Source organism: Nematostella vectensis, chromosome 15 (assembly GCF_932526225.1).
Source record: "Nematostella vectensis chromosome 15, jaNemVect1.1, whole genome shotgun sequence".
NCBI classification, from domain to species: Eukaryota; Metazoa; Cnidaria; class Anthozoa; order Actiniaria; family Edwardsiidae; genus Nematostella; species Nematostella vectensis.
Window position 1 is genome coordinate 6,139,337 of NC_064048.1, and position 24,062 is coordinate 6,163,398.

General features: G+C 38.9%; 1 protein-coding gene across 3 annotated transcripts; it reads left to right on the plus strand.

The window, feature by feature from the left end:
• The first annotated feature begins 1,648 nt into the window (after positions 1-1,648).
• On the plus strand, positions 1,649-24,041 carry LOC5511389 (RYamide receptor). Of its 3 annotated transcripts, XM_048722550.1 has the most exons (9): positions 1,649-2,554; positions 12,583-12,648; positions 16,351-16,539; positions 16,892-17,088; positions 17,609-17,737; positions 18,291-18,415; positions 19,701-19,877; positions 22,689-22,795; positions 23,494-24,041. In XM_048722550.1, exons 1-8 carry the CDS (start codon positions 2,386-2,388, stop codon positions 22,750-22,752), a joined length of 1,116 nt encoding a protein of 371 aa, XP_048578507.1. In that variant the 5' UTR covers positions 1,649-2,385; the 3' UTR covers positions 22,753-22,795; positions 23,494-24,041. The 3 variants fall into 3 exon arrangements, with proteins under 3 accessions (XP_048578507.1, XP_048578506.1, XP_001631779.2); XM_048722549.1 differs by lacking the exon at positions 22,689-22,795 and having other exon boundaries at positions 1,650-2,554; XM_001631729.3 differs by lacking the exons at positions 12,583-12,648; positions 22,689-22,795 and having other exon boundaries at positions 1,653-2,554.
• The last annotated feature ends 21 nt before the right edge of the window (positions 24,042-24,062 follow it).

Below are 24,062 nucleotides of genomic sequence, written 5' to 3' on the forward strand. Positions count from 1 at the left end.
GGTTACCAATATTTGTTACCATGTTTGTTTCCCATACCACTTTTTCTTAGGTATGGGGCTCCGCTAACGCGGCGCTTCGCGGCGCGTGGGAGCTCCGCTAATATTTCGTCTACGCAAACAGCCTACAAAAGCTTGACTCAGTCAAACCTTTTGAGACTGTAATTACTTTCAAAGCAAGCATCGGTGTTCTCAGGAGAATTTATAACTGTCAAACACTAAACACTTGGATTCAGTTGCCCGACATTGTCTTAAAAATCAATTTCTTTTTATTTCTTTTTTTTAGTTCTAGAAAATTCATCAGGACTCCAGGATGTTATGCTAAACCTTGACAGCTTTAAGCGAAGATATTTATAAGCGGGTTTTGATGTCTCGATAGTACTTTTTTTCTGAGCGCTTTAATTGCCTTCATTTGTTATTTCAGATGGAGCAGACATCAATAGACTTAAAAATAAACTGTAATTACCGGTTTCACTATGAAAGCGATACACCACAAACAAAGTTCGGTATAACATTGTATTGTTTTGCAAGATGAAAGAGCTCGGTAACTTGGCGCTCGGGACCCAAACTCAAGCTAATTAAAGCGAGAGCACGAAAAAGTGACTAAGCTGTATTCACACCAAAACCTTGTTTAGTTTAACAAGGTTTTTCTTTGCCTGATAACTTGCCAAGTTTCTCATTATATTGAATTCTTACAAGCTAAATGCTATACGGTACAGTCTGTTCAGTTTTGTTCTTGGTTTTCTCCACTCTTGGGAGATTGAGATTTAAACCAGTTTAATTGAACCACCTTTAAACTGGTTTAAGTACTGGTGTGAATGCGGTATAAGTCGCGACTTTTTCGTGGGCCAAACTTTATTCAAAAAGAAGATACACAAAATTATGTGGCGCCCATTTTATCATCCGCTTCACCTACCCCCTTGATATATTAATTGATTCTAGAATTGATGGAACTTCAGGGGGGAATAAAGGGGAAAATATTGCTCGGTACGCATGATATTTTAGCCAAAAAAACTGACAGTGATTTTTTTTTTCATACAATATCTAAAAAGCCTATAAAATTCTCGTAATTGCGATTTTAAAGACTTCGAAGTCAGAAGCAAACTATTGATACTGATGATGTCAAATTATGCTTACTTGCCTCATTTTTTTTTGGCAATAGTTTTGTTGGTTGAGGACTTTATACCCTTTTAGCACCTTTTGAGTGTTCACTCTTCACACCTCCAGCGACCAGGCACAACTGGGCAAGAACACGCGCACATCACAACCCAACAACATTTTAACATAATTAAAGGTTTTTTTAAGAACTAAAAAATTGTCAGATTACATATCAACATGAAACAGCGATTTTTTTTGTGTGCGAATTGTGTTTACTTTAGAATTTGGATTGAGACAATTCGTACTTTCGTGGAAATAATGCTCAGATAGTTCCCAGTCCGTTCTCTCTCAAGTAGCATCATTCATTCCACGAACTCATTTATTTGTTTTTTTAGGAAAATGTTGTTCCCTTCGTTTTTAAATAGAAATTAAAATTTCCTCGCGTTTTCTTATTACATCCGTGGCGCACCGTGACATCTTTAAATAAACACCAAACATGCTAAAGCTCGAATGGAATGCGTGCCTTTTCTAAAAGAGATTAGTCAGTTTTGCAAATAATTCTTCGGTTATGTAGGGGAGTGTTTGTTTCTGTGATGCACGCTATAAATGTAATGTGACACATTCCTGCACGGATAAATTCTAACAGAACCTATGAATTACGCACCGGCGATGATAGACACGCTCGAGTCCTGGAGATATTTTTATCCCTTATTGATGGTACTTAGCCAAGTCTACTAGACTTCATTTGGAGTCCATCATTGGTGGGTTGAGAATCTAGAAACCAAAGGGCTGTACGTCAAGACGTTAAAAGCTCCCGCATAAAGTATGCGAGACATTTTTACATTATTTTCTACACGAGTGTGTTAAAGAGTGTAGTAAATTAGCCCGCCCGACCAACTCGAACCATCAGCTGGGAGGCAAGTTGCTCTTCGGTTATTAGATTGCAATTTATCGCTGCTACAGATCTACGGAAGCATTGGCTGAAAAGTGTTCCCAATTGATTGGTTCCTAGTTTCCGCATTTGGGGTTTTGGATTTATTGAGAAGGTAAACACGGGTGAATAGATCCATTACACAGATACAAGCAGTGAGTACAAACGAAATTTATCGAACTCCCCATTGAGACTTTATCTGAACGTTATAAAAGCGGTTTGAGAGCGGTCTCGCGGCGGCGAGTGCATTAGAACCTGGACGCGGTCAAGAGAAGAACAAGCAAGGAAGAGAGACCTGGAATTCTGCCGCATTTGACCGCATTTGATTTCATAAAAGAAACTGCAGCGTAAATCAAGCAATGGAAAACTTCACCAATACGACCGGAGCGGCTGCAAACTGGGGAGCCGCGGAACCGGAGGCATCGCATGTTTTTCGACTCGTGCTTTACGCGGTTATATTCTCTTTAACAGTACTGGGGAATATCTTCGTTATTGTGCTAGTTATCAAGACGAGAGAGTTACACTCGGGTAAGTGAGGGCAGAAATATTTAGACGCAATTCTACTATGAACTTTGTAATCCCCGTTCGTCTTTAAATTCCAAATCGACATCAAAGTTTGCTTATTTCTTTTGTCATGCGTGATCCCCTCAACTGTTTAACAAGGAGTTTTCTTAATTGCAAATTTAGTTTAAATCTCTTTTCCGTCGCGTTCCAAGAGGCACGAACATGAGGTAATTTGATTTGTGGAAATAATTTATTACATTAAGTATATAGGTCACTTTTAGAGAAGGATTTCTTTTTTTTTCTTTGTCAATTGATAATTGTTTCTCGAGAGCGCGACCACAAGTGCGAACAAACAAAACGATGCAATAAAATTAATTATAAACCTAAGTGAATTTCTACAGCGGTCATCATTGCCCGCCTAGTTTATCTAAAAGCACATTTATTCTGTATTTGCTCTCCTGGTAGGAAGACCACAGAGGAAGCCTGTCAAAATATGGTTGATAACCCTCTCTAAGTGGTAGCACCTATATGCCCTTACTCTCCTCAACTAAATAAATGACAAGCAATACATTCTACTTTCATGGATTACAACCCCGACATTCACAGGAAATCTACTTTCGAGATAAAACAGTAAATGAGCTGTGCATTTTTGTATGGGGTTTATCCTTGTTTTTTTTAATTCAATTTAAGTCCTAATTATATGGAATGATCAAGGACAGAAGGAAGAGCTTCAGGGTGTAATTCTGGATAAGAAAAATCGAATGATTATCCACTGTCAGCCGGATTTTACTAAACGATTCTCCAGAGTTTATTCCTAACCTTGGGTCAAGTTTTAGGTTCGTGCACGCGCGGCTGGAAAAGGTTAAAACAGTGTTTGGTTTGAGTCCTGAACTCGGCATTTACTTAATAATAAACCTCGTCAAATCTGCTGCTGAAAAAGGTGGCAACATTAAAGTGTCAAAATTGCCATAAATTCAACACCATTTTGTCACTACACCTCATCACCGTGGAATTTCTGTTATTATTTGGTGGTAATTTCAATAAAAGAACAATGCCTCTTTTATTAATCAATTAGCGCAGGTAGAGATCTTGACGAAATATTGGTAGAAAATTTAATGTAAGGGTCCTTTTGAGTTATGTTTATCGACATAGATATGGGTTGAAGACCTGTCTGACAACTTCCATCGGCATAGCTCGCGTATGAATGTTATTATCGAAGATCGTTAGTTTAATTTACCACAGATGAAAGTTAGCAGTCTCTCAACACTGGTATTAGTGCAATTAAATACTGTAGCATTCGACTAGCGCTTGTCTGTACTATGTGCTAACACAGACGGTTGTTTATTGCACATCAGACTACAATCAAGCAAAATAAAATATTAACCATCATTTGTGAGGAACCGGAAAATCAATCTACATGGGCTCGGATGAGGTCGTAAAATGTGCCTGGTTAGAAAACAAAGTAGTTTTGCCTACGTTTACGAGCATTTACCCTTTGTCAGAGCGAAAAATTGCGCGATTTTGGGGGGAAGATTTGAAGACTCTTAGGAAATATAATTAAAATTCAATAAATCGCAAATTGAAAGAACGGTCTAAACTATTAATATAGCTCTTAAAGCTTTGTAAAGAAAAACTGAAGTAAAGCACAATTTGGGAAAATGGTTTTAGCGATTCTAATCTGTTAACTATGCAGAGGCAATATAAAAAATATATTAACCGCAATTCACATTTGAAGGAACGTTTATAAAGATGACTTAGCCTTGCTAGCTATCTAGAAAAGATTTACAAAATATGATATTAATAGGCGCACACCGCATTATTTAGTAAAACTATGATATAGTTTTGTTAGCTAAATGCGAGCCTTTGCCTAAACCAAAACCATCTTTAACAATGCAAGCATTCAGTGGACTGTAATAATATAGATTAAAAACATTAAACCTAAAAGAATAATGGATTTTATTAGAGTATAAATTTATAAATTACAGAGTTTAATTTGCTACTGGTATCAGTATAAATAATCTCGACAACACCAAAATATATCCTATAAATATCAGTAAATATTACAAAATATATCTCTGTGTCCCTTTTGCTTTCAAAACATGGGATGCTAGAAATCAGATATATTGTAATATTATAATATTGTAGCAGATTTCTTTAGAGAATTAAAAACGTGCCATCAACAACATTTTGATAAAATGTTTACTAAACAAATATTAACACAATTACACATATCTCTGATTTATTTCGCATAACCGCCTAATGGATTTGTGGTTTCATTTTCTATGTTTCCATACATTTTACTATATTATATTTTTTTGGTGTGGGAACCTTTTTTTAATATCATTCCTCGTTTCCATTCATTAAACCCCCTTTTTATAAATACGTTACTAGTTTCGTTGTTTGCTGTTCAGTGTCTTTCTACCATTTTTATCTTTATAACGAGCCCCTGGCTTGAAAGTGATTACTTTTTCAAAACCAATTTTCCAAAGACTTGATTAATTCTGATACTTACTCAAGACATAGGAAAAATTACTATCAGAAATTTGCTTTATGAAATATTCAATATCGAAAAGAATTAAGGTATGCGTTGCTGCAAATATCACATAGTGCATCTCAATACATAGGTTTTTAATAGTTTTTTTTTAATAATTTGTGTGGTTTTAAGACGCGGTAATCCGGAAACTTAGAGGTTACGGCAAATCTTTCAGACGTTTTTCTACTAAAACAAAACATTTATTCAAGGATTCCCAACCAGGCAGTCCTCCTAAATAGCAGTAAATGACTATCTCGAAAGCATCCGCTTCCGCCAGTGTGATTCACATGCAATGTTTTAATGGTAGCTTGCTGTTCTTGGGCGCTCACAGTCTTGGGGAATTTAAACAGTTTCACAATAGAAATTAAAACACGATTATTATTTCCTTTTGTAAGGCAACCATGCAAAGACAACACTCTCGATCTCACGTAGTTCTGAGTATCTTGGCAGATTCTGTCTCATACTCGATGGTCTGTCTTTCTTCGACATTTGGGAGCGACAGTGAAGACCTCTGGGTCTCGAGCCTTCTTTTGGCTTGCTTCAGACAAAAGTACAACGAATCTTAAACAAGTATTAGAAGTCTGTTTCTCGTGTACTTTTTTATTCAAGGGAATTTTCGGTGGAGTTACAAAATCCTCCCTGCTATTGACACAAACACGATGTTAGTGAGGGGATCAAGCGGAGTATTGTCTGTGGGGTGTGTGCAGTATTAATAGGTAACATATGGAAAAAGCATATTATTTGATGATTCTTAAATAAGAAATGACACACGTTTTTGCGGCCAAGTCGGTGAGGGAGTGACACTCCTGTCCCCCCCCCCCCCCCCCTGACACGCCTGGGAATAGGTCTAGAAACAAAGTGTACGAGAGATATACCATGTTTTACTTTGTGAATTGTCTTTATTCTTAAATTTATTGATGAGACCCAGCGCAAAATTGGTGTTAAAGTACACTCACGTATTTTCTTCAGTCGTCTTGTGCGTATTAGCTCTCACTTTGGCTGGGCTATTCATTTTTAACACCGATGAAAGATAGCGAAACTGATACCATAAACTTGTTATTCATTGTCTGCTACTGGGGCAAACCGGTGGTAATGACCTTGTGGTGTTCTTGCCTCAGGCATACTAAACAAGAGGGGGATGTCATGAAAAATAATTTCAATATGAAGGAAGCTCATCTGTTTTTCTATCTGATGGCGTCGAGGAAGGGGCTTTTTAATGATCGGATCTAAGGGGAAAGATCTTGATACATAAAATGGTCTAAAAAAACTCATTAAACTAAATTATCGTTTCCTATGTAAACTTACGTATCCAAAGACAACGCTAAGCAATGATGTATTGCTATTAAAGCAATCTGTGACCTCCATAAGATAATAGTTCATTTTTCTACCATTATGCTGCACCCTCGCCCCAGGCTCTACACCCTCTAGCATGTGCCGATGGTACCATGCAAAGGGTTCAAATAGTCTCTCAAAACTCTGAAAGACTGATTTTCAGACGCAATTGTAAGAGTCCGCCGCGGATGTTACTAAAACGGGGAACGGGGAGCGGGGAACAGGGAACAGGGATCTGATTTATACCTGGTTCATTCCTAAACAGTAAGCCACACACTTGAAAGCATGCTCTGTTTAGTACATACTTGACCCATTTCTGTTAATATATTTTTGCCTTCTTGAAGTAAGAATAAGTACATACAGTTTTCTAATATTTTTTTATTTTGCACTTTTTTATCAAATAAATGGTTTAATGCGTTGACCAACAGAAAATTATTAAGAATTTTTAACGAGCGTGTTTGTATTGTTTCTATTGACTAATTTATTGCGTTTTTGTTTTCGAGTGTTTCCAGTCTGCTGTAGTATTGCCGGAATGTGGGCTGTTAGAATTATCAGAACCGACATCTTTTTTATTTCATATATTATATTATATTATATTATATTTTATTATATTTTGTTATCATGTATAAATGCTTACCCGGAATAGAAAGAAAACGTTTTGGTGTTGCTTTTTTGACAGCACAGAAGGACGCCATCTTGGATTTGTCGATAGCCGCTGATCACTCGTTTCCTGTTCCCCGCTCCCTGTTCCCCGTTTCTCGTTTTAGTAACATCCGTCCGCCGCGGGCCTCAATCCCCCCCCCCCCCCCCCCCCCCCCCCCCACACACACACACACCCTCCGATATCAAACGGACGGGGATCATCATCGGGATTTTTTTTAAACAAACCTAAAAGATACTTAAGTGGGCTTGGTTAGGCATGAAAGATACCCCAAACAAACGTTAATAATTTGTAATAAAAACGTTTAAAACTGTCTCTAATGGAAGAAATTCATCAGATTCTTCTGGTTCCTCACTGATTTGTATAAGCATAGTCATTCGGCACTCCTTTGCATCATAACAAAACTGAGTGTAACTGGAACGTTTCTTGAGGTCGAATAGGCAGGCTAAACAAACAGATCATTGTTGAGCTCGCTATTTATTATGGTTCCGTGGGTTGTGTGGTTTTTTCGCTGGGCTGGTTAGTGATCTAAAATATCTAACACTTTCTAACGCTTTCTTTCATGAGCTACAAATTAGATTAGCGATGGCTATAATCATATGAAGAAAACGTTGTCGTTTTAGGGGTCTGGTACCAAGCAATTTTAGTTTTTTTCTCAGAAGGTTTTCTCTATTGACTAAAGATGGTCACAGTCACTGTTTTTCTCTTTTGAATACAATTCATAAAGTTTGCGAAGCACCTGCGGTACGGCAGCATTAAAAATGACACGAATCATACATGTTTTCCAAATAAGGAATATATTAGTTATATGGAAGTGACCCGTCTGGGAAAAAAGTTTTGGCTAAATTTTCTTGATATGAGCACCCTAAAGGATACCAAATTAAAATAAAATCTGGGCATTCTCATTTTCACACCTAAAAGATACCCAAGGCTCCAAATTTACATCCTAAAAAAATACGACGTATATCCCTGGGGGTGGGGTTGGGGCTCTTCTTTATCACAAGTCGCAAATGACCCTCCTAGGAGATGTCTGTCTGAGTGTCTGCTTCAAAAAAGATAACTTTTTCTTCTGCTTGTTCTAGTTGTGCATCGTTATTTCTTAGGAAGTTATCCGTCGATTTGCTCGCAGTATTTCGGTATTGGTGCACTCATGCAGGAGGCTAGCGAGAATTCGCTGGGGGTAGGGGTAGGGGGCTCGGGTTGTAGGGTATGCGCATTTTTAAGAAAATACCATTCCCAGGGGCCAAGAAGGGGGGACCATGTTTCCATGGTAACCGCCTGGCATGCTGCCAAGTGTTTTGCGGTTTGCGCACCCCCCCACCCCTCCCCCTCAGAAAGAGTGTGTTGTATAAAGCAGTTTTGAAAAACCGTCTTTTTTCCAGCCCGCTTGGACAATTCCTCTTTAGACCATTACCTACCATATTTTGGGACCTTTTTTATCATTTTTATCGTCCTAGAACTGAGTACAATAACATAGAACTGTGTACAGGACGATAAAAATGACAAAAAAAAACTTCCAAAATATGATATGTAATGTTCTAAAGAGGAAATGTCGAATCAAAGTCGATAATATTTTCCATGTGTCTTCATTGGTTAATAATTTTTAGTTTAAAACCGATGAAAGGCGATTTTAACGTGTGGCCTGTACGGCATGCAAGGCCGCAATGTTTATTTTACGTCACCAAAATCGCCGTTCTATTTGCGTAACCTGGTAGAACAAGCCTGTTATCAAGAATCGCGTCATCGAATAAATGTGGTATCATTTCAAGCACGTTCCGATTTTTTAGGCTTGAAAAGACGCCATTCTTACGTGTTCTGGAGCTTTCGTCATTCGTAACCCTTAGATAATCCTTGTTGTTATGACTTACAAATTAGGGGATAAACCATTCTAAGCCGATACATCGTTAACTTGACAACATCAAAACTTGATACGTGTAGTTGTAAGTGGCGAGGAGATAGCGCAGATGGTTCGCTCTCTAATTATTATTATTTCTTCTTTTAAGTCGTTTTTGTGTGTGTGTACCTGCGCTCAAACACATGTGCCGGTGAATGATCTAACATGGATAAATTGATGGGATAATAATAATAATAATTATTATAATAACAATAACAAATTTAAATTAAAGTCAAATTTAGAATAGGATAAAGAATGCTGAATCATAAATTAATCGGCCTGGTTTCTAATCATGCCAGCACGCATGCCCGAAACATTGGATATTCCAGATAGACTTTGTTTTTATTCTTACACGTTGCAAAAAGGAAGGATTTCGAATAAAAGTGTTTTTTTTTTTTTTTTTTTTTTTGCGTGCAGAAATTGATCATATCTATCAATGGCTGTTGTTTTTCTAAATGGTCTAAAAGAGCCTGGGACGAGCACGCGGGAGACCTATGAAAATTTAGAACGCTAGGGTCGCTAGAACGCTACCCCCCCCCTCCCCCCCGGTATTTAATTATCACCCACTAACTGAGCTCGTGCTTATTCACACAGTACGCCTGTGCAGTAAGGAAGAAAGTACTTAGAAAATCGCGGACTCTCTCAAACGAATATCAGTTTGCTTATGCCCTTTAAGCACGTACGGCGGCTTATTCGATTGATTTATTCAATTGTGTCTCAGTTTGACTTCCTTAATTATCATGAAGTTTATCCAGTCTAGTTTTAGCACACATTTGAAGAAGGCACCTGTCTGGGCAACATCTAAGTTAGGGTTGCAAACACTTTCCAAAATATAAACATGCAAGTAATCAGTCGTTCTTCGAAGAAACCTTCGTGAGAATTTATATAACATTCTTTTACTGCAACTTTCTCTCGACAATAATTCAACTGCCAAAATGCTTTCTGGTTCCTGTCATTCAACTTCAATTGCATTCGGTGGTCTTTCATTGGTTAGGTAGAGGTTGCGTGATTAGAAACCATTTTAGCGCTGGCTAATAAAAAATCGTCAAGGATGGAAATGAGAGGATGATTTAAGCTTTTGGAAATGGTCGGTGAGAGTTCGCAGACTATTGAAAACTGCAGCAGCGTATTAAAGTCAACCAAGAATCTAATTGTATAAATTAAGACTTTCAAAATTCCATAACATTATATCAGCTTTGGACATAAAACAGATACACCTATTTTAATAAACGTTTTCAGTGCAAACGGTAAATGGCCATTGTCAAATGGCACTTCTTCTATCAAAAAATACCATGAAACTTGTCAAATTATTTCTACTGACTGTAGAAAACATGTGGATAATTTATTCGATAATACTACTTACAGGGAAAGGGGGGGGCAGCCCCCCGCCCCCCCCCCCCCCCACTCTTGAAAGTAGGATTGCCCTTACTGAATTCAGGCTAAGCAATCATAAGCTAGCAATTGAAACTGGAAGTAGGAAAAGCCATATCAAAAACCTAACGAAAGAAAATGCTTAGTATGCCAGACAGGAAAAGTGGAGGATGAAGAGCATTTTCTGTTAGAATGTCGGGCCTATAAAAATGATCGGGATGATTTACTGGAATTCCTTAAAACGCATGCAGGTATCAATGTCAACAACAATGCAGTTATCAATGCCAACATAGAAAATAATTTCGTCAGAATTATGGGATTGAGCCCGAATGAAAACGTAAATCGGCGCTTAGCGAAACATATTTTTGAATGTATGAAGGCAAGAAATGTGAAGCTTGACGACAACGTACAGTGACGTCACCTAATCATTCTAAACAACAAGAAAAAAATGCAAAAGGCAAAGTCAGAAAAACATATCAACACCATTCAATGTCATTTATTTAATTATGAATTATGAATATATGAACGTTTTTTTTAACCCACGGGTTAAAACGGGTTTCAAGCGGTATATTATGCAACCGAGGACAAATTTGTTGAACAGTTTAAAATCTGAAACCACAAACCACCCCTCCACCTGAAACCACTGCCCCCTCCCCCCCCCCCCCCCAACTTTCGCCCACCCCCCTACTTATGGGACCGCTCCACCGCCCCTGACTTATCATCTTTATTCTTACAATTAATTACACCCTAAGAAGTGAATGGTCCTATAACAGCCATTTGCCAATTGCCATTCGCCATTTGCACTGACAACGTTTATTTGAAATAGGTGTAGTTTGATCGGTTACTTCAGAAGTGTGTGCATTTATTCATGTGATGGACCACAAAATCCTAATCGTAAAATTAATTCGAGGTCATTGAGAAATAAGTTGGAATATAGAACAGGTGGATAAAAGGCTGCTTTGATATCTCTATGCGCAAAAAAGGCAAGAATTAAGTAAAGGCAGCAGACTGTGTTCAGCTGTGCTGTTAGGATACTTTCAAAAATAGGCCATTCCAGCTATAAGCATGCGAGCGCGTCGCGCAATGTCATTTTTTTATTTTTTATGCGCTATGGAATTTTATCAAATAAGAAAAAAATGACATGTTATGTAAAGGCTGGATTTCCATATCACTGCAATCAATCGCAGGCTCTAAGGCGATCGTGTACGATCATATGAAAACTCGCCCTGCGATTCGGTGCGATTGTTGTGCGTGTGTATTCATATCGGAACCGCTATGCGATTGGTTGCAATTGAACGATCAAATTAGCTGCGATTGTGTGCGATCATACGAGAACTCGTCCTGCGATTCGGTGTGATTGTTGTGCGTGTGCGATCATATGGGAACGTCTTTAGGATTGGTCGCAATTGTACAGTCAAATTAGCTGCGATCGTGTGCGATACAGTGTAGTCATATGGAAACCATATGAAAGCCTTCAACGAAGACGGCAACTGTTAGGGCAGCGTGATCGAGTGGAAAGTAATTTTAAAATGTCAGACATGGCCCACTTCAATTCGTCTGAATTTTTCGATCGCTTCCAGCTGTCGCTACTTTGCTGCCGCCATCGTGATGACGATAACAACAGTTGGTGGTGGTTCCGGTAATTGTAATGATTATGATGATTGCATTGGTGTGTTGATGATGATAGTCATAAATATGGTAATAATGGTGATGACGATGACAGTTGAAGGTGGTATTGATGGTCATTATGATTATGATAGAGAGGATAACGATGATGGTAATGGTGATAACGATGATGATTATGATGATGATGATGATGGTGTTGGTGATGATGACGATGATGATGATGATGGTGATTATGACGGTTGTTGTAATGGTGACCTTCTCAAACTATGATCTTAAGTCATGAATATGGTAATGATGACGATGACAGTTGAAGGAGGATGATTTTTCTGATTATGATAAGGAGGATAACGATTAAGGTAATGACGATGATGATGACGATGATGATGACGGTTGTTGTGATGGTGACCTTCTCAAAGCAAGATAAATAAATTATATCTATTATATATATTATGAAAAGAAATTATATCCTCGCACTTTTTACGAAAATACAAACGAACTCTCCAGTACCTCAAATATAAGTTTTCCTTTGAGTTTCTAAACATAGGAATACAATTTCCGTTAAGCTTGTGCGATGAGTGTCTATGAGTGTTTTGTGCGGAGAAAGGGCGTTCATGAAGGCTTATTTTCTGTTGTAGCGCGTCCCAAGTCAAAAGGCCGATTCACGGTAATATTACCGGGACGAGACACTCTTTATAACCCAGGTATGCAAACAGCCTTTGCATGCTTATATCAATTACCATATATGGATATGTTATGACCATATATGGTGATATCGCCATTTAGAACTCTGGTTTTATTTCTTTGGTGAATATTGTTAGTTGCTTCCGTATTTGACAATCGTAATAAGAAGCGTAACATTTTGATTAAAGCATTAAACAAGAGCTAACATCTTTGGTGGAGAGATTTATGTAGTAAGGAGCTTATTAGTGTAGATGCTTTATTTTCTTAGACTGCGCTCCGAGTCTGTAAAGGTTGAGGGGCGGATCAACAATAGCGTCAGTCCCTTTTTCAGCTCAAAAACAGTTCACTGACCTTTATAAAACCCCCTCCAGCTTACTTCTAGCTTACTTTAGCGATTAGATTTATCAATGACATTGAGTGTAACTCGGTGTGAGTTCAAGAGCTTTTTGAGGAAAATATCATACTCCGCCAGGATCCTGTCTGAGCTCCATTAAAAGAAAAAGTACCCTTGCAAGCTCTTAACGTTGCTAGTTCAACTAAGTTGCTTTTTAGACTAACCTTTTGATAATGCACAGATCTTATAAGCATATTAGTCTAAAACTTGATTAAACTATTTTTATACCTCCGACCCCCTCCATGAGGGGTATGGGTATTTTCTGGATCTACACATTCAAACGTTTAAATAGCCTTAGTCAGGCACAGAATGAAATTCCAAGAAAAGTTTAATACTTCAATATGAAATATAGCAGCATCTACCTTACAGCCTGGAATGCTGTCTTGCAATTGTTATTTTAAAAAGATGACAAAATGGCGGCTGACACATTTTAGTGGGTTTCTACTATGAAACCCCCTTCGAGTTAGAATTTGTGACAGACTTCTTGGAATGACTTGTATGCGGGCTATTCGCTAGTGGCGATGCTTTATCGCGATTAGCGCTCCCTTATACCTTAATCAGATTTGGATAAGTAATGATTTCACTATTGCTGCTAAATGCAGAAGTGGTTGCAACTCGCATCAATCCGTTTATCGTATTTTGGGATTTGTGAATCACCAAGTGCATTATTTGATTTCGTGCCGAAGGTCACCAAGGGAAGTCTTCCGAGTGGCAAACGCCAATAGCACGCTTTCATGGCCGTTTTTCCTGTTTGCTCCTAATGTTCTACTAGCAATCGTTGTTATAAATTAAAATACTCACGATATATGGATAAAAGTGTCAGGAGCGATATAATAAGTGGGTCTAGGGCATAGGGTCGTTGGGAACAGCCTCAAACTCCTAAAAACTTATGCTTCGAGTTGCAGTGAATGCATAACCAATTATCTGCTAGGTAGAACAATTTCACGTATGCCGGTTTTAAAATTTTTGAAAACTACTAGGCAGATTTTTTTTTCATAAGACTGATGTACGACCAATTTTTTTGCTTTCAAAAACTTGACGTCATTTTCGAACACTTCCCCCACACACACACACACAACATTGCCATGGCAACACATACCTGTACCCTTAAAACCTGAGCAAATGTGCAAGAGCTTCCAGTAACCTTGGAACTCCTTAAGCGTGTAAGAATGATCAAATAACTAGATAAATCTCTCTGCTAAATAAGTTTAAAAGCTTAGCAGGTCATTATGCTTTCATATTCCTAACCCAATAATTGTACGTGTCTTGCTGATAAGTAAACCTTTTGTGCATTACAAAGCAGAATAACCCGGATGTAGCTAATGTTTTTTATAGATTTGTCTTAGCCTTTCGCATTCTGCTGTAAGCTATTTATTTAAAGCACGAGGATAAATGCATACCTCTCTTTGTATTGCAAAAAGTAATAGTGACTATGATAATATGTTATTGATTATACATTATCTTTAAACATAACTTGCCATCGATTAATTCATGCATCTTGTTTACTGTTTAGTGACATTGATATGTCTCAAAGTATACGTCATTGATTCATTCATTCAGGCATTGGACGTAACTTTTTTTTCTATAATCAGTACGCACAGGCTAAGCTTTCCCCGCATGATAAAACTCGTGTAATGCTCACCAGTAGAGGATCTAGGGAGAGGGTAGGGGTTTAACCCCCCCCCCCCCCCTTCCTCCTTGGGCTGCCAGAAAGCCATTGTAACAAAAAACTTTCCCCTCCCCCTTTGCTTGCCACCCCCCCCCCCTTAGCGAAAGCTAGATCCACCCCTGCTCACTCCGCTTCAAAAGCTGCAAAATCCAACCCACTCTACATAAACTGCTCGACGACAGTTTTCAATTTATTCAATTGACCCAGTAAATTGTCGACCCAATAAGTTCAAAGTATTTCATATTGTTGAGAACGGGCAAGCAAATTGAGCTTTATTGTCGGTATTGAATGTTTTGTGTCGTCTATGTACACCATAACATCGTAATTTTCGTGATACTTTTCTTACAAAGTACTGTTTATAAAGTAACCGCAGTTGTGCCTTTTCTCTCTGGATGTTTGGTACGTAACCCGCATATAGCGGACGCAAAACCCGCTCAGTAATTCCCAGTACTCTTCTGCGGCTTCTTCAGCCTGACCTCATTAGGCTAATACCTCTATAACTCTTCTAACACGACCAGTTATGCATTTTTTTCTCTCAACAGTGACGAGATTTGATATGTAACCTGTCTTTTGCGGACATTTTTACCCTCCGTCATGACCTCATGTGCTAATGCCTCCAAAAGCTCTTCTAACACGACCAGTTATGCATTTTCCTCCTCAACAGTGACGGGATTGGATATGTAACCTGTCTATTGCGGACATTTTTACCCTTCATCATGACGTCATGGGCTAATGCCTCCAATAACTCTTCTAACATGACCAGTTATGCATTTTCCCTCTCAATATTGAAGGGATATTTGATATGTAACCTGTCTATTGCGGACATTTTTACCCTTCATCATGACCTCATTGGGCTAATGCCTCCAATAGCTCTTCTAACACGACCGGTTATGCATTTTCCCTCTCAACATTGACGGGATTGGATATGTAACCTGTCTATTGCGGACTTTCTTACCCTTCGTCGTGACTTTATTGGGCTAATGCCTCCAATAACTCTTCATACACGACCAGTTATGCATTTTCCCTCTCAACATTGAAGGGATATTTGATATGTAATCTGTCTATTGCGGACATTTTTACCCTTCATCATGACCTCATTGGGCTAATGCATCCAATAGCTCTTCTAACACGACCAGTTATGCATTTTCCCTCTCAATATTGAAGGGATATTTGATATGTAACCTGTCTATTGCGGACATTTTTACCCTTCATCATGACCTCATTGGGCTAATGCCTCCAATAGCTCTTCTAACACGACCAGTTATGCATTTTCCCTCTCAATATTGAAGGGATATTTGATATGTAACCTGTCTATTGCGGACTTTCTTACCCTTCGTCGTGACTTTATTGGGCTAATGCCTCCAATAACTCTTCATACACGACCAGTTATACATTTTCCCTCTCAACATTGAAGGGATATTTGATATGTAATCTGTCTATTGCGGACATTTTTACCCTTCATCATGACCTCATTGGGCTAATGCATCCAATAGCTCTTCTAACACGACCAGTTATGCATTTTCCCTCTCAACATTGAAGGGATATTTGATATGTAACCTGTCTTTTGCGGACATTTTTAATCTTCATCATGACCTCATTGGGCTAATGCCTCCAATAGCTCTTCTAACACGACCAGTTATGCATTTTCCTTCTCAACAGTGACGGGATATTTGATATGTAACCTGTCTATTGCGGACTTGTGTGTTGGCTTGTTGTGTATACCCTTCACTTTGACCTACGCGGAGCTTAAGTACTGGCCTTTCGGTCGAGTCATGTGTAAGACGATTCTCCCAGCGCAAGCTATGGCTGTGATGGCATCTGTTGCAACCCTATCTGCTATCAGCTTCGGTAAGTGTCCTTTTAAAGGGGCGATCCAACAACCTTTACATAAATGCCATGTAATGTTCTAAAGCTCTTATTGTTATTGCTGTTGCTGTTGCTCTATCGCTATCACTATCGCTATCGCAATTGCTATTGCTATTGCTTTTGCTATTGCTATTGCTATTGCTATTGCTTTTGCTATTGCTATTGCTATTGCTATTGCTATTAGGACAAATTGTGTGATAAAATCTTTCCAAATAAACCGATGGAAATAGATCGTTTCCAACACCTTCAGTATTTTTCTAGGATAAAAAATTAAGACTTTTAAAAACTCTCTTTAAAGCAGGTATCTAATAAAGTGACATGTTGTTATCTCCAGATCGCTTCCGGTCTATAGCGTACCCATACGAAGCCCGCATCAGCGTTTCTAAGGTCAAGTTCATTATTGCGTCAGTGTGGGTGATGGCGGGGGTCATGGGCTTACCCCTCGTGGCTGTCTTGGATGTGCGTCTTTTTCCTGGTTTTGGCAAACCCATTTGTGACGAGTATGGGTGGCCAAGTCCTCTCTATAGAAGGGTGAGTACGGCAGAGCGCCGCATCCTGAGGGGGTGGGGGGAGGGGGCTCCCAGCTATTCAAATTACGTGAATGGAGTCGAGTAGAGACCTCGACAGTGCCCATACCCTAAGAGATACCGTAAACAGAACGTTAAGAACTCACCGTCAGAACAGAACTTACCGTCCCCCCTTCCCCACTCTTATGCGTGGACCAATGTATATGTCCTTCTTCTACCAACTGCTGTGGATGAGATTCTCCATTTGCTGTTTAAGCGGGTTGTGAAAGAAACCAAAAAGTTTTTTTTTTCGCTTGTTTGTCGCCATAGAACTACGTCAAGAATTTACGTCTAAACTTTTACAAAAGGAATTCTTGTTTACTAAGGTTTTGAAGGCCACCATTTTAAAAATAGGCCCAGGCCCTGGTATTTTATATAACATCACAGGTTTCCCGCGCGCTCGCCTCAGGCTCTATTAGACCATTTAAAAAAACACTTCTTTATATTCTCCACGTCATAACCACTGGTTATCTCCTTCTATCTAGATTTATTCCACGGCGACGTTTATAGTCACGTACGCCGTGCCGTTACCCCTCATGGCCACGTGGTACGCCATAGTAGTCTACAAACTGGAGCAAGCGGCACACAAAGGGGATGATTCAGAAGGGTTCAGGGTAAGTGCTTGAAATAGAGACTCTCCTTATTCACATAATATGTAAATCATTAATGGATTGAGGAGAATTCAATGAGAGACCACGTTTTTGCTAGAATGATACATTTTAACTCTCTCGTTTTAACTCCTTCTTGCTGCCTGGTCAGATTTTATTCGACTATATTATTTAAGGAAAACATCAAAATAAACATCCATACGAATGAAATTTGACGATTTTTTATTGAAAATTACCCTCTTGGAAACCGATGGAAATGAATTCTTTGTTTAGCCTACTAGTAGGAGTTTGTTGGTGTTACCGCGACGAAAACCCCGCTTTCCCGTTTGGGGGCCATCTTGGTTTTATGGCCGCGCGCGAGCTGGATGCGAGAGCAAAAGCTCGCTCTCGGCCATAATTCCAAGATGGCGTCCAAAACACGGGAAAGCGGGGTTTTCGTCGCGGAAACACCAACAAACGCCTATTAGTAGGCTATTCTTTGTTTGACATGATAGGACGCTTAAGGCCAAGTAATTGGCCTTCACTGAAATATTTCTCATCTATTTCCTAATGTTGACAGGTGGCACAAGCTAAGGGGAAGGTGGTGCGCATGCTCATAGTGGTTGTTGCCGCTTACTTTGTGTGCTTTTTACCCTATCATGTGTCAATGATGTGGTTAGAGTTTGGCGATGTTAGTCAGTCCAGGTGAGAATACCAATGAATCATCATCATCATCATCATCATCATCATCATCAACAACAACAATAACAACAACAACAGCATCTTCATCATGGCCTTAGAATGACCCTCACTAGTCAATGTAACCCTCACTTTTCGTGGTTTTAACAGGGCCGTAGCTAGCCTCGAAATATTGGGGGGGGCACGATACAGAAACATTAAAAAATATTGGGGGGGCACAGCCACGCTTCTACTGGGAATTTTATTTTATTTTTTTCAAAATATTGAAGGGGGGCACGTGCCCCAGTGCCCCACTCCCTGCTACGGTCCTGTATAATCACCATTCTAACGTCATCTTTGATGCTCTTGCGAGAGCATCCAGAATGCCACAGACTAGCGGGCCACAGATGATCCAAAACGCAAACGAAGAGGAAATCGACTCCAAAATTCCTTGAAAGAAGCACTTTGACAGAATTTTCGATAGCTTCACCTGTAGAGTCCAGCTCGTGCGCCATTTTAGATCAGCAAGGGCCCGCCAGTCTGTAACATTTTGGATGCGCGCGCAATATCGTGAAGGCGGTCTATTACCTTCTGATATACTCTGAAGCATTTGTCGCGCACACAGGATGATACGCAGGGTCCTGCTGTGTACGCGGGCCGCCATTAAGTTGGTCATTTCTTATTGTAGGATCGTGTCAAATACTATCCTTTTTCCATACGATACCTAAGACTGCAGTTATAAAAGCAGGGGCGGATACAGGGGGATGGATTGGGTGGGTATCCACCCCCCCCCCCCCCCCTTTTTGAGTAAAAAAAATATTTGTTTGAAGAAAATAAATGCCTTTGCCTGCTTGACTTTGCTGACGCGACAAATCCAATTCAGTGACCTACAAAGAACCACTGGATCAGTTGTAAGCCGTCTACCCGGCCATCACCCACTCCCCATTTTGAAATCCTGAATCGTCCCTGAAAACGCTATTCATTACTTCTTGGCTTCGTACTAGGCAGTTATCGTGGAACAACATCGGTAGCATCTTGTTAGTATCTCGGATTTTAGGTCTATGTTTGCTACTATTTATCGCGTTTAATAAGAGTGTCGTTATTAATACGTATTCTATCAATTTAGATAAAGCTATAGAGTATTTGTATTATAAGAAAAGAGATATAGACTTACGGATCTCGTTTGTAAGAGGACGGACAGGTGTAGCAGTCTAGGCAGTTATCGTGGAACAACATCGGTAGCATCTTGTTAGTATCTCGGATTTGTTGCAAAATGCGCCAGAATTGATTATTTTATTATTTCTCATTCCAGATTCTTCTGGATCCTGTTATCCTACTCGCATGTGCTTGTGTACGCCAATAGCTGCATCAACCCAATCCTTTACTGCATATTCAGTGAGCAGTTCCGGCGCGGCTTTATCAAGCTCTGTCGCTGTGGATACCGCTCCGTTCAGACCTTCAGACGATGGAGTGTTACAAGGAATTCCAGGTCTATGTTTGCTACTATTGATCGCGCTAATAAGAGTGTCGTTAGTACGGCAGAGTCCACTGGTCTCTAAAGTCGCGTCTCCACCTGTCTCTAAAATCGCGTTTCCACCGTTCTTTGAAGTCGCGTTTCCATGTGTTGTTTGTTAAGAATTCGCAGCGCAACAAGGAATTTTAGGTCTATGTTTGCTACTATTTATCGCGTTAAATAAGAGTGTCGTTATTAATACGTATTCTATCAATTTAGATAAAGCTATAGAGTATTTGTATTATAAGAAAAGAGATATAGACTTACGGATCTCGTTTGTAAGAGGACGGACAGGTGTAGCAGTCTAGAAAGACAATAGTACAGAAGCATAGCCTCGATTACCCACGTTACAAGCCTCGTGGGAATACCTATGCAGCGAGCAGTAAGGCGACCCATTAGACAGGGTACCTATCAGGCAGGGATAGTATATAATATAAAAGGGCAAGGGACTCGGTTCCTGCCACGCTGCAGTGCAAACTCTAGATAGCACAGGGTACCCACGTTTCAAGGTGAGTGTGATTACTAAGTATAGCCAGAGCTAAGACTATGAAAAACACAGGGTAACCATAGTGCGGGTCACAAAGGGTAGTGCAGATTGTTTTGATTGTTTTGTACACAGGGTACCCATCTTAATACTTTCAAAAGGAACATGGTAACCGTGTTGTAGAACTGTGCAGTGTAATTCACACAGGGTGTCCATGCTGTAAGCTTGCGCAGTGTAAATCACATTGGGTATCCAGCTTTAAACACGATAAACTACACAGGGTACCCACGTTGCCAGCTTGCATAGTGTGTAAATTATAAGGAGTATTCATATATTGTAGGTTTGAAAGAAGTAAATTACACAGGGTACCCATAATGTATGTACAGTATTTGTGGAATTAGTGTATTTTTAATTAATAAGTCGTATAGCTAGTAAGCGTATTTTCACCCTTCTTACGTTGCACGGAGGGGGGTGGGTTCGAGTTTATGAGCGAACAGCATTCTGGGATGATTTTGGGACGAAACACACTTTTTTACATCATCGCTGTTGCTTTTATTACAGAATTTCAACTTAACATTATTCTATGCTTTAAGTCTCGCACAGTGATAATCCACAAAAAATAGCTAGGGTAATAGTATAAATATATTATCTGTTTCATTTGTTATATAGGCTGGTCCAAAGTTGTACATTTTTTTTATCAAGATGCATATGTAATCAACAGTTCATTTTGGGTCAAATCATCTATAATCACGATACATTGCTTTTGGCGGCCGTTTTTGGAGTTTTATCTTCTGATACTTTATAAACAATTGAAATCCTCAAGAAACTGCAAGAAATAATCCTAAATGTGGATTTACTGCTGATGAAAACATTAACAATGCAATGTATTATACGAAGGATGAGTTGACTCTTTTAAAAATGGCCGACTAACAGTTTAGATTTTGGCCAAAACAAAAGCTAATTGCAGCTAAGCTCCTTTGATGTTTTGCCGAACTCCGGACCATTTTGCAAAGTCCTGTGTATATAGGTAAAAATCAAATAAAAGTAAATTGAGTGCGACATGGGCTGCCTGTGGTTTATATCCACTCGAATGCACAAGTCGATCGCATGTGTATACTTTGCATGAGCTAATATTGAAAAAAGATATTCCAATATATTCTGAATCATTTGTAACCATGTTGCATTTAATTTGCTATTATTTGTAAGGAAATTTAACCTCTATAATAATGTGAATGATCAGCTGTAACTCATTATCTATTGTCGTCTTTCTTATATTACTTTTCTCTATATTCTTCATAACATTGATAATGGTAAACAGAGAAGCCTTATAAACTTTAATACGGAAAGGTGTCTAACCTGTAGCCTTACTGATTAACGCTTGATAAATCCAATGCATTGAGATGATGTTTAATAAGCTCATTCATTCATCAGTGCAATCAATCAGTGGATTCCTTCATCACTTTACTCCACAGTTCCATTCGCTAATTCGTTTCATTCGTTCATTCATTCATTGATATACCAGAATCGCCATTTTCGACCATTTTGTCAAAGATGTCCATACTAGTCTTACATTATTTAAAGGCATATGGATCTACACTCTTTTTATGTAAAACGTCTAATTTTCAGTTGAGGCTGAGCATTCATTTTTATAACGATGTTCTTCAAAAATTTCAGATATAGAAATATGAAGTATTGTTAATACGCATGATTGTGCCAACATTTCATTTTTTAACCAGACTTTGTTTCTCCTTAGTGAAAACAGTTCTCCAGATTCAGGGTTTGTGTCGTCTAGCGTGCTTGTATTCAGCCTATTCAATGCTAAACTCGTTTTTATGTCCAGTTGTGGTGTTATTCAAACTATATTCTTTGTAATGGTTGGAAGAACTTTATAAAGTTTTTTTTTGGTTTCTAAATAGAGCTTCGTCGCCAGGAACACTAATGTGTTAAGTCGTAAAACAAGATGTTGAATACACTAAAAAAAAAAACAATTTACTGATATATCTCAGCCTCGACATGTTCGTAACATATTTCTTGTGAAAAAAGAGTGTACGATACACGTGATCACGTGCCATCCATGTGATAAGCTCTTGGTCCCCACGTTATGATCACGTTGATAATCACGTAACTCTCTCGTCGTGAATACGTGCCACTCAGTCATAATCACGTGGGTTCCATGTTATGATTATACGTGGCATACATACACAGACACATCCCCTCACATCATGATCACGTGCCACCATGCTATGATCACGTGGCTCAAACGCTATGATCACGTGACCACTGATTGTGAGTGTTGTCATTAGAGTCGACGAGAACAACCACAAAGGTCTCACACCATCACACTCGCTAGAGCCCAGGCCGGTCTGAGTGGAGTCCACCTCACGTCATGTGACCATATGTTGGTGTCAAGGTATCACGGGGTTTCATTGATAAAATATATAAAGAAACAATCCACAGTTTACTGTAATAAATTAAGTTCTAAAATTTATGGTTGGACCATATAAATACAGTTGCGGTTACCGAGCATGACTTGGTCATAAAAGCAGAATTTGCATGCTTTGTTTTTGTTTTTAAAAATAAATCTTTTAAATATTCAACATTTGGCGACCTTTTTGCGACTTTTTAAAGCTTTTTTTGTCTTGAGGCTGTCAATTTACAAAATGCATATAGCTACCCACATTTGGGTAATGTTTCGGCTTTCGCTGCCTTCAAAAAAGGCCTTCAAAGCCCTTTTTGTTGTTCAAACTTTTCTAATACAGTCGTTTGTCTAATGCTTATACGATCTATGCAAAACGACACCTTCCCCGTCTCATCTAATACAACCCTAAAAGATTGAAAATCTATAAAAATTAAAAAATATCAAATTGAACAAAGGTTTCATATAAAGAAATATGAACCGTGAATGCCGTGAATCCCTGCTACCATAAACAGGCAAAGCCGGAATCTTTTATTTTTCCTAATTATTTGATTGAACACGTAGGCATATAAAAACGAACATCTCAATACCCTAAACTCAATGACCTGAACAAAATTCAAAATAGTGCTACTAATGATCATCATTTTGATAATGATAAATTTCTTCGTTTTATTCATATATTTTTTTTTTAGGCGAAAGATGCGAGCAGTCGGTAGTCCGGTCAGCGAGCTTACCCAAGACACCATTTTATCGCAGCATCCTGTGGCGTCGTTTTGGATTTAAGAATCCGTGCTTCATTCAAGATGGCGCCCAAATATCATAGGAAACTGTAACCACAAGAAGAGACGAAAAAAAATAATATGAGACAAAACCCGTCCCTCGAATCTTTATGAACAAATTATTTAACAGGATTTCTACGACCTTAAAGGCTCACACAATTCCCTCCAAGTATTTATTTTACTGTTGAGTGTATTTCAATGGTATTTGCCTTTCTTTTTGGATACGCAGTGTAAGTTCTTTGTGGCTTTCGAATTTTCTGAAATAATCGAAAAGCTGCTCTTCTTAATAAGAAGAAAAATGCACTTCTTCCAAAGGTTAACTGCATTTTTTTAAGATAGTGTCTTCTTAGTTTTGGGCAAGTAACAGTGCAGGTAGATTACGAATGAATTGATTGGACCTCTATTTGCGTTTGAGTAGTAGTAAAAAACACATTGATAATATTATTAAATATGCCCCGAAACCCTTGCCTCGAAAGTTGTTT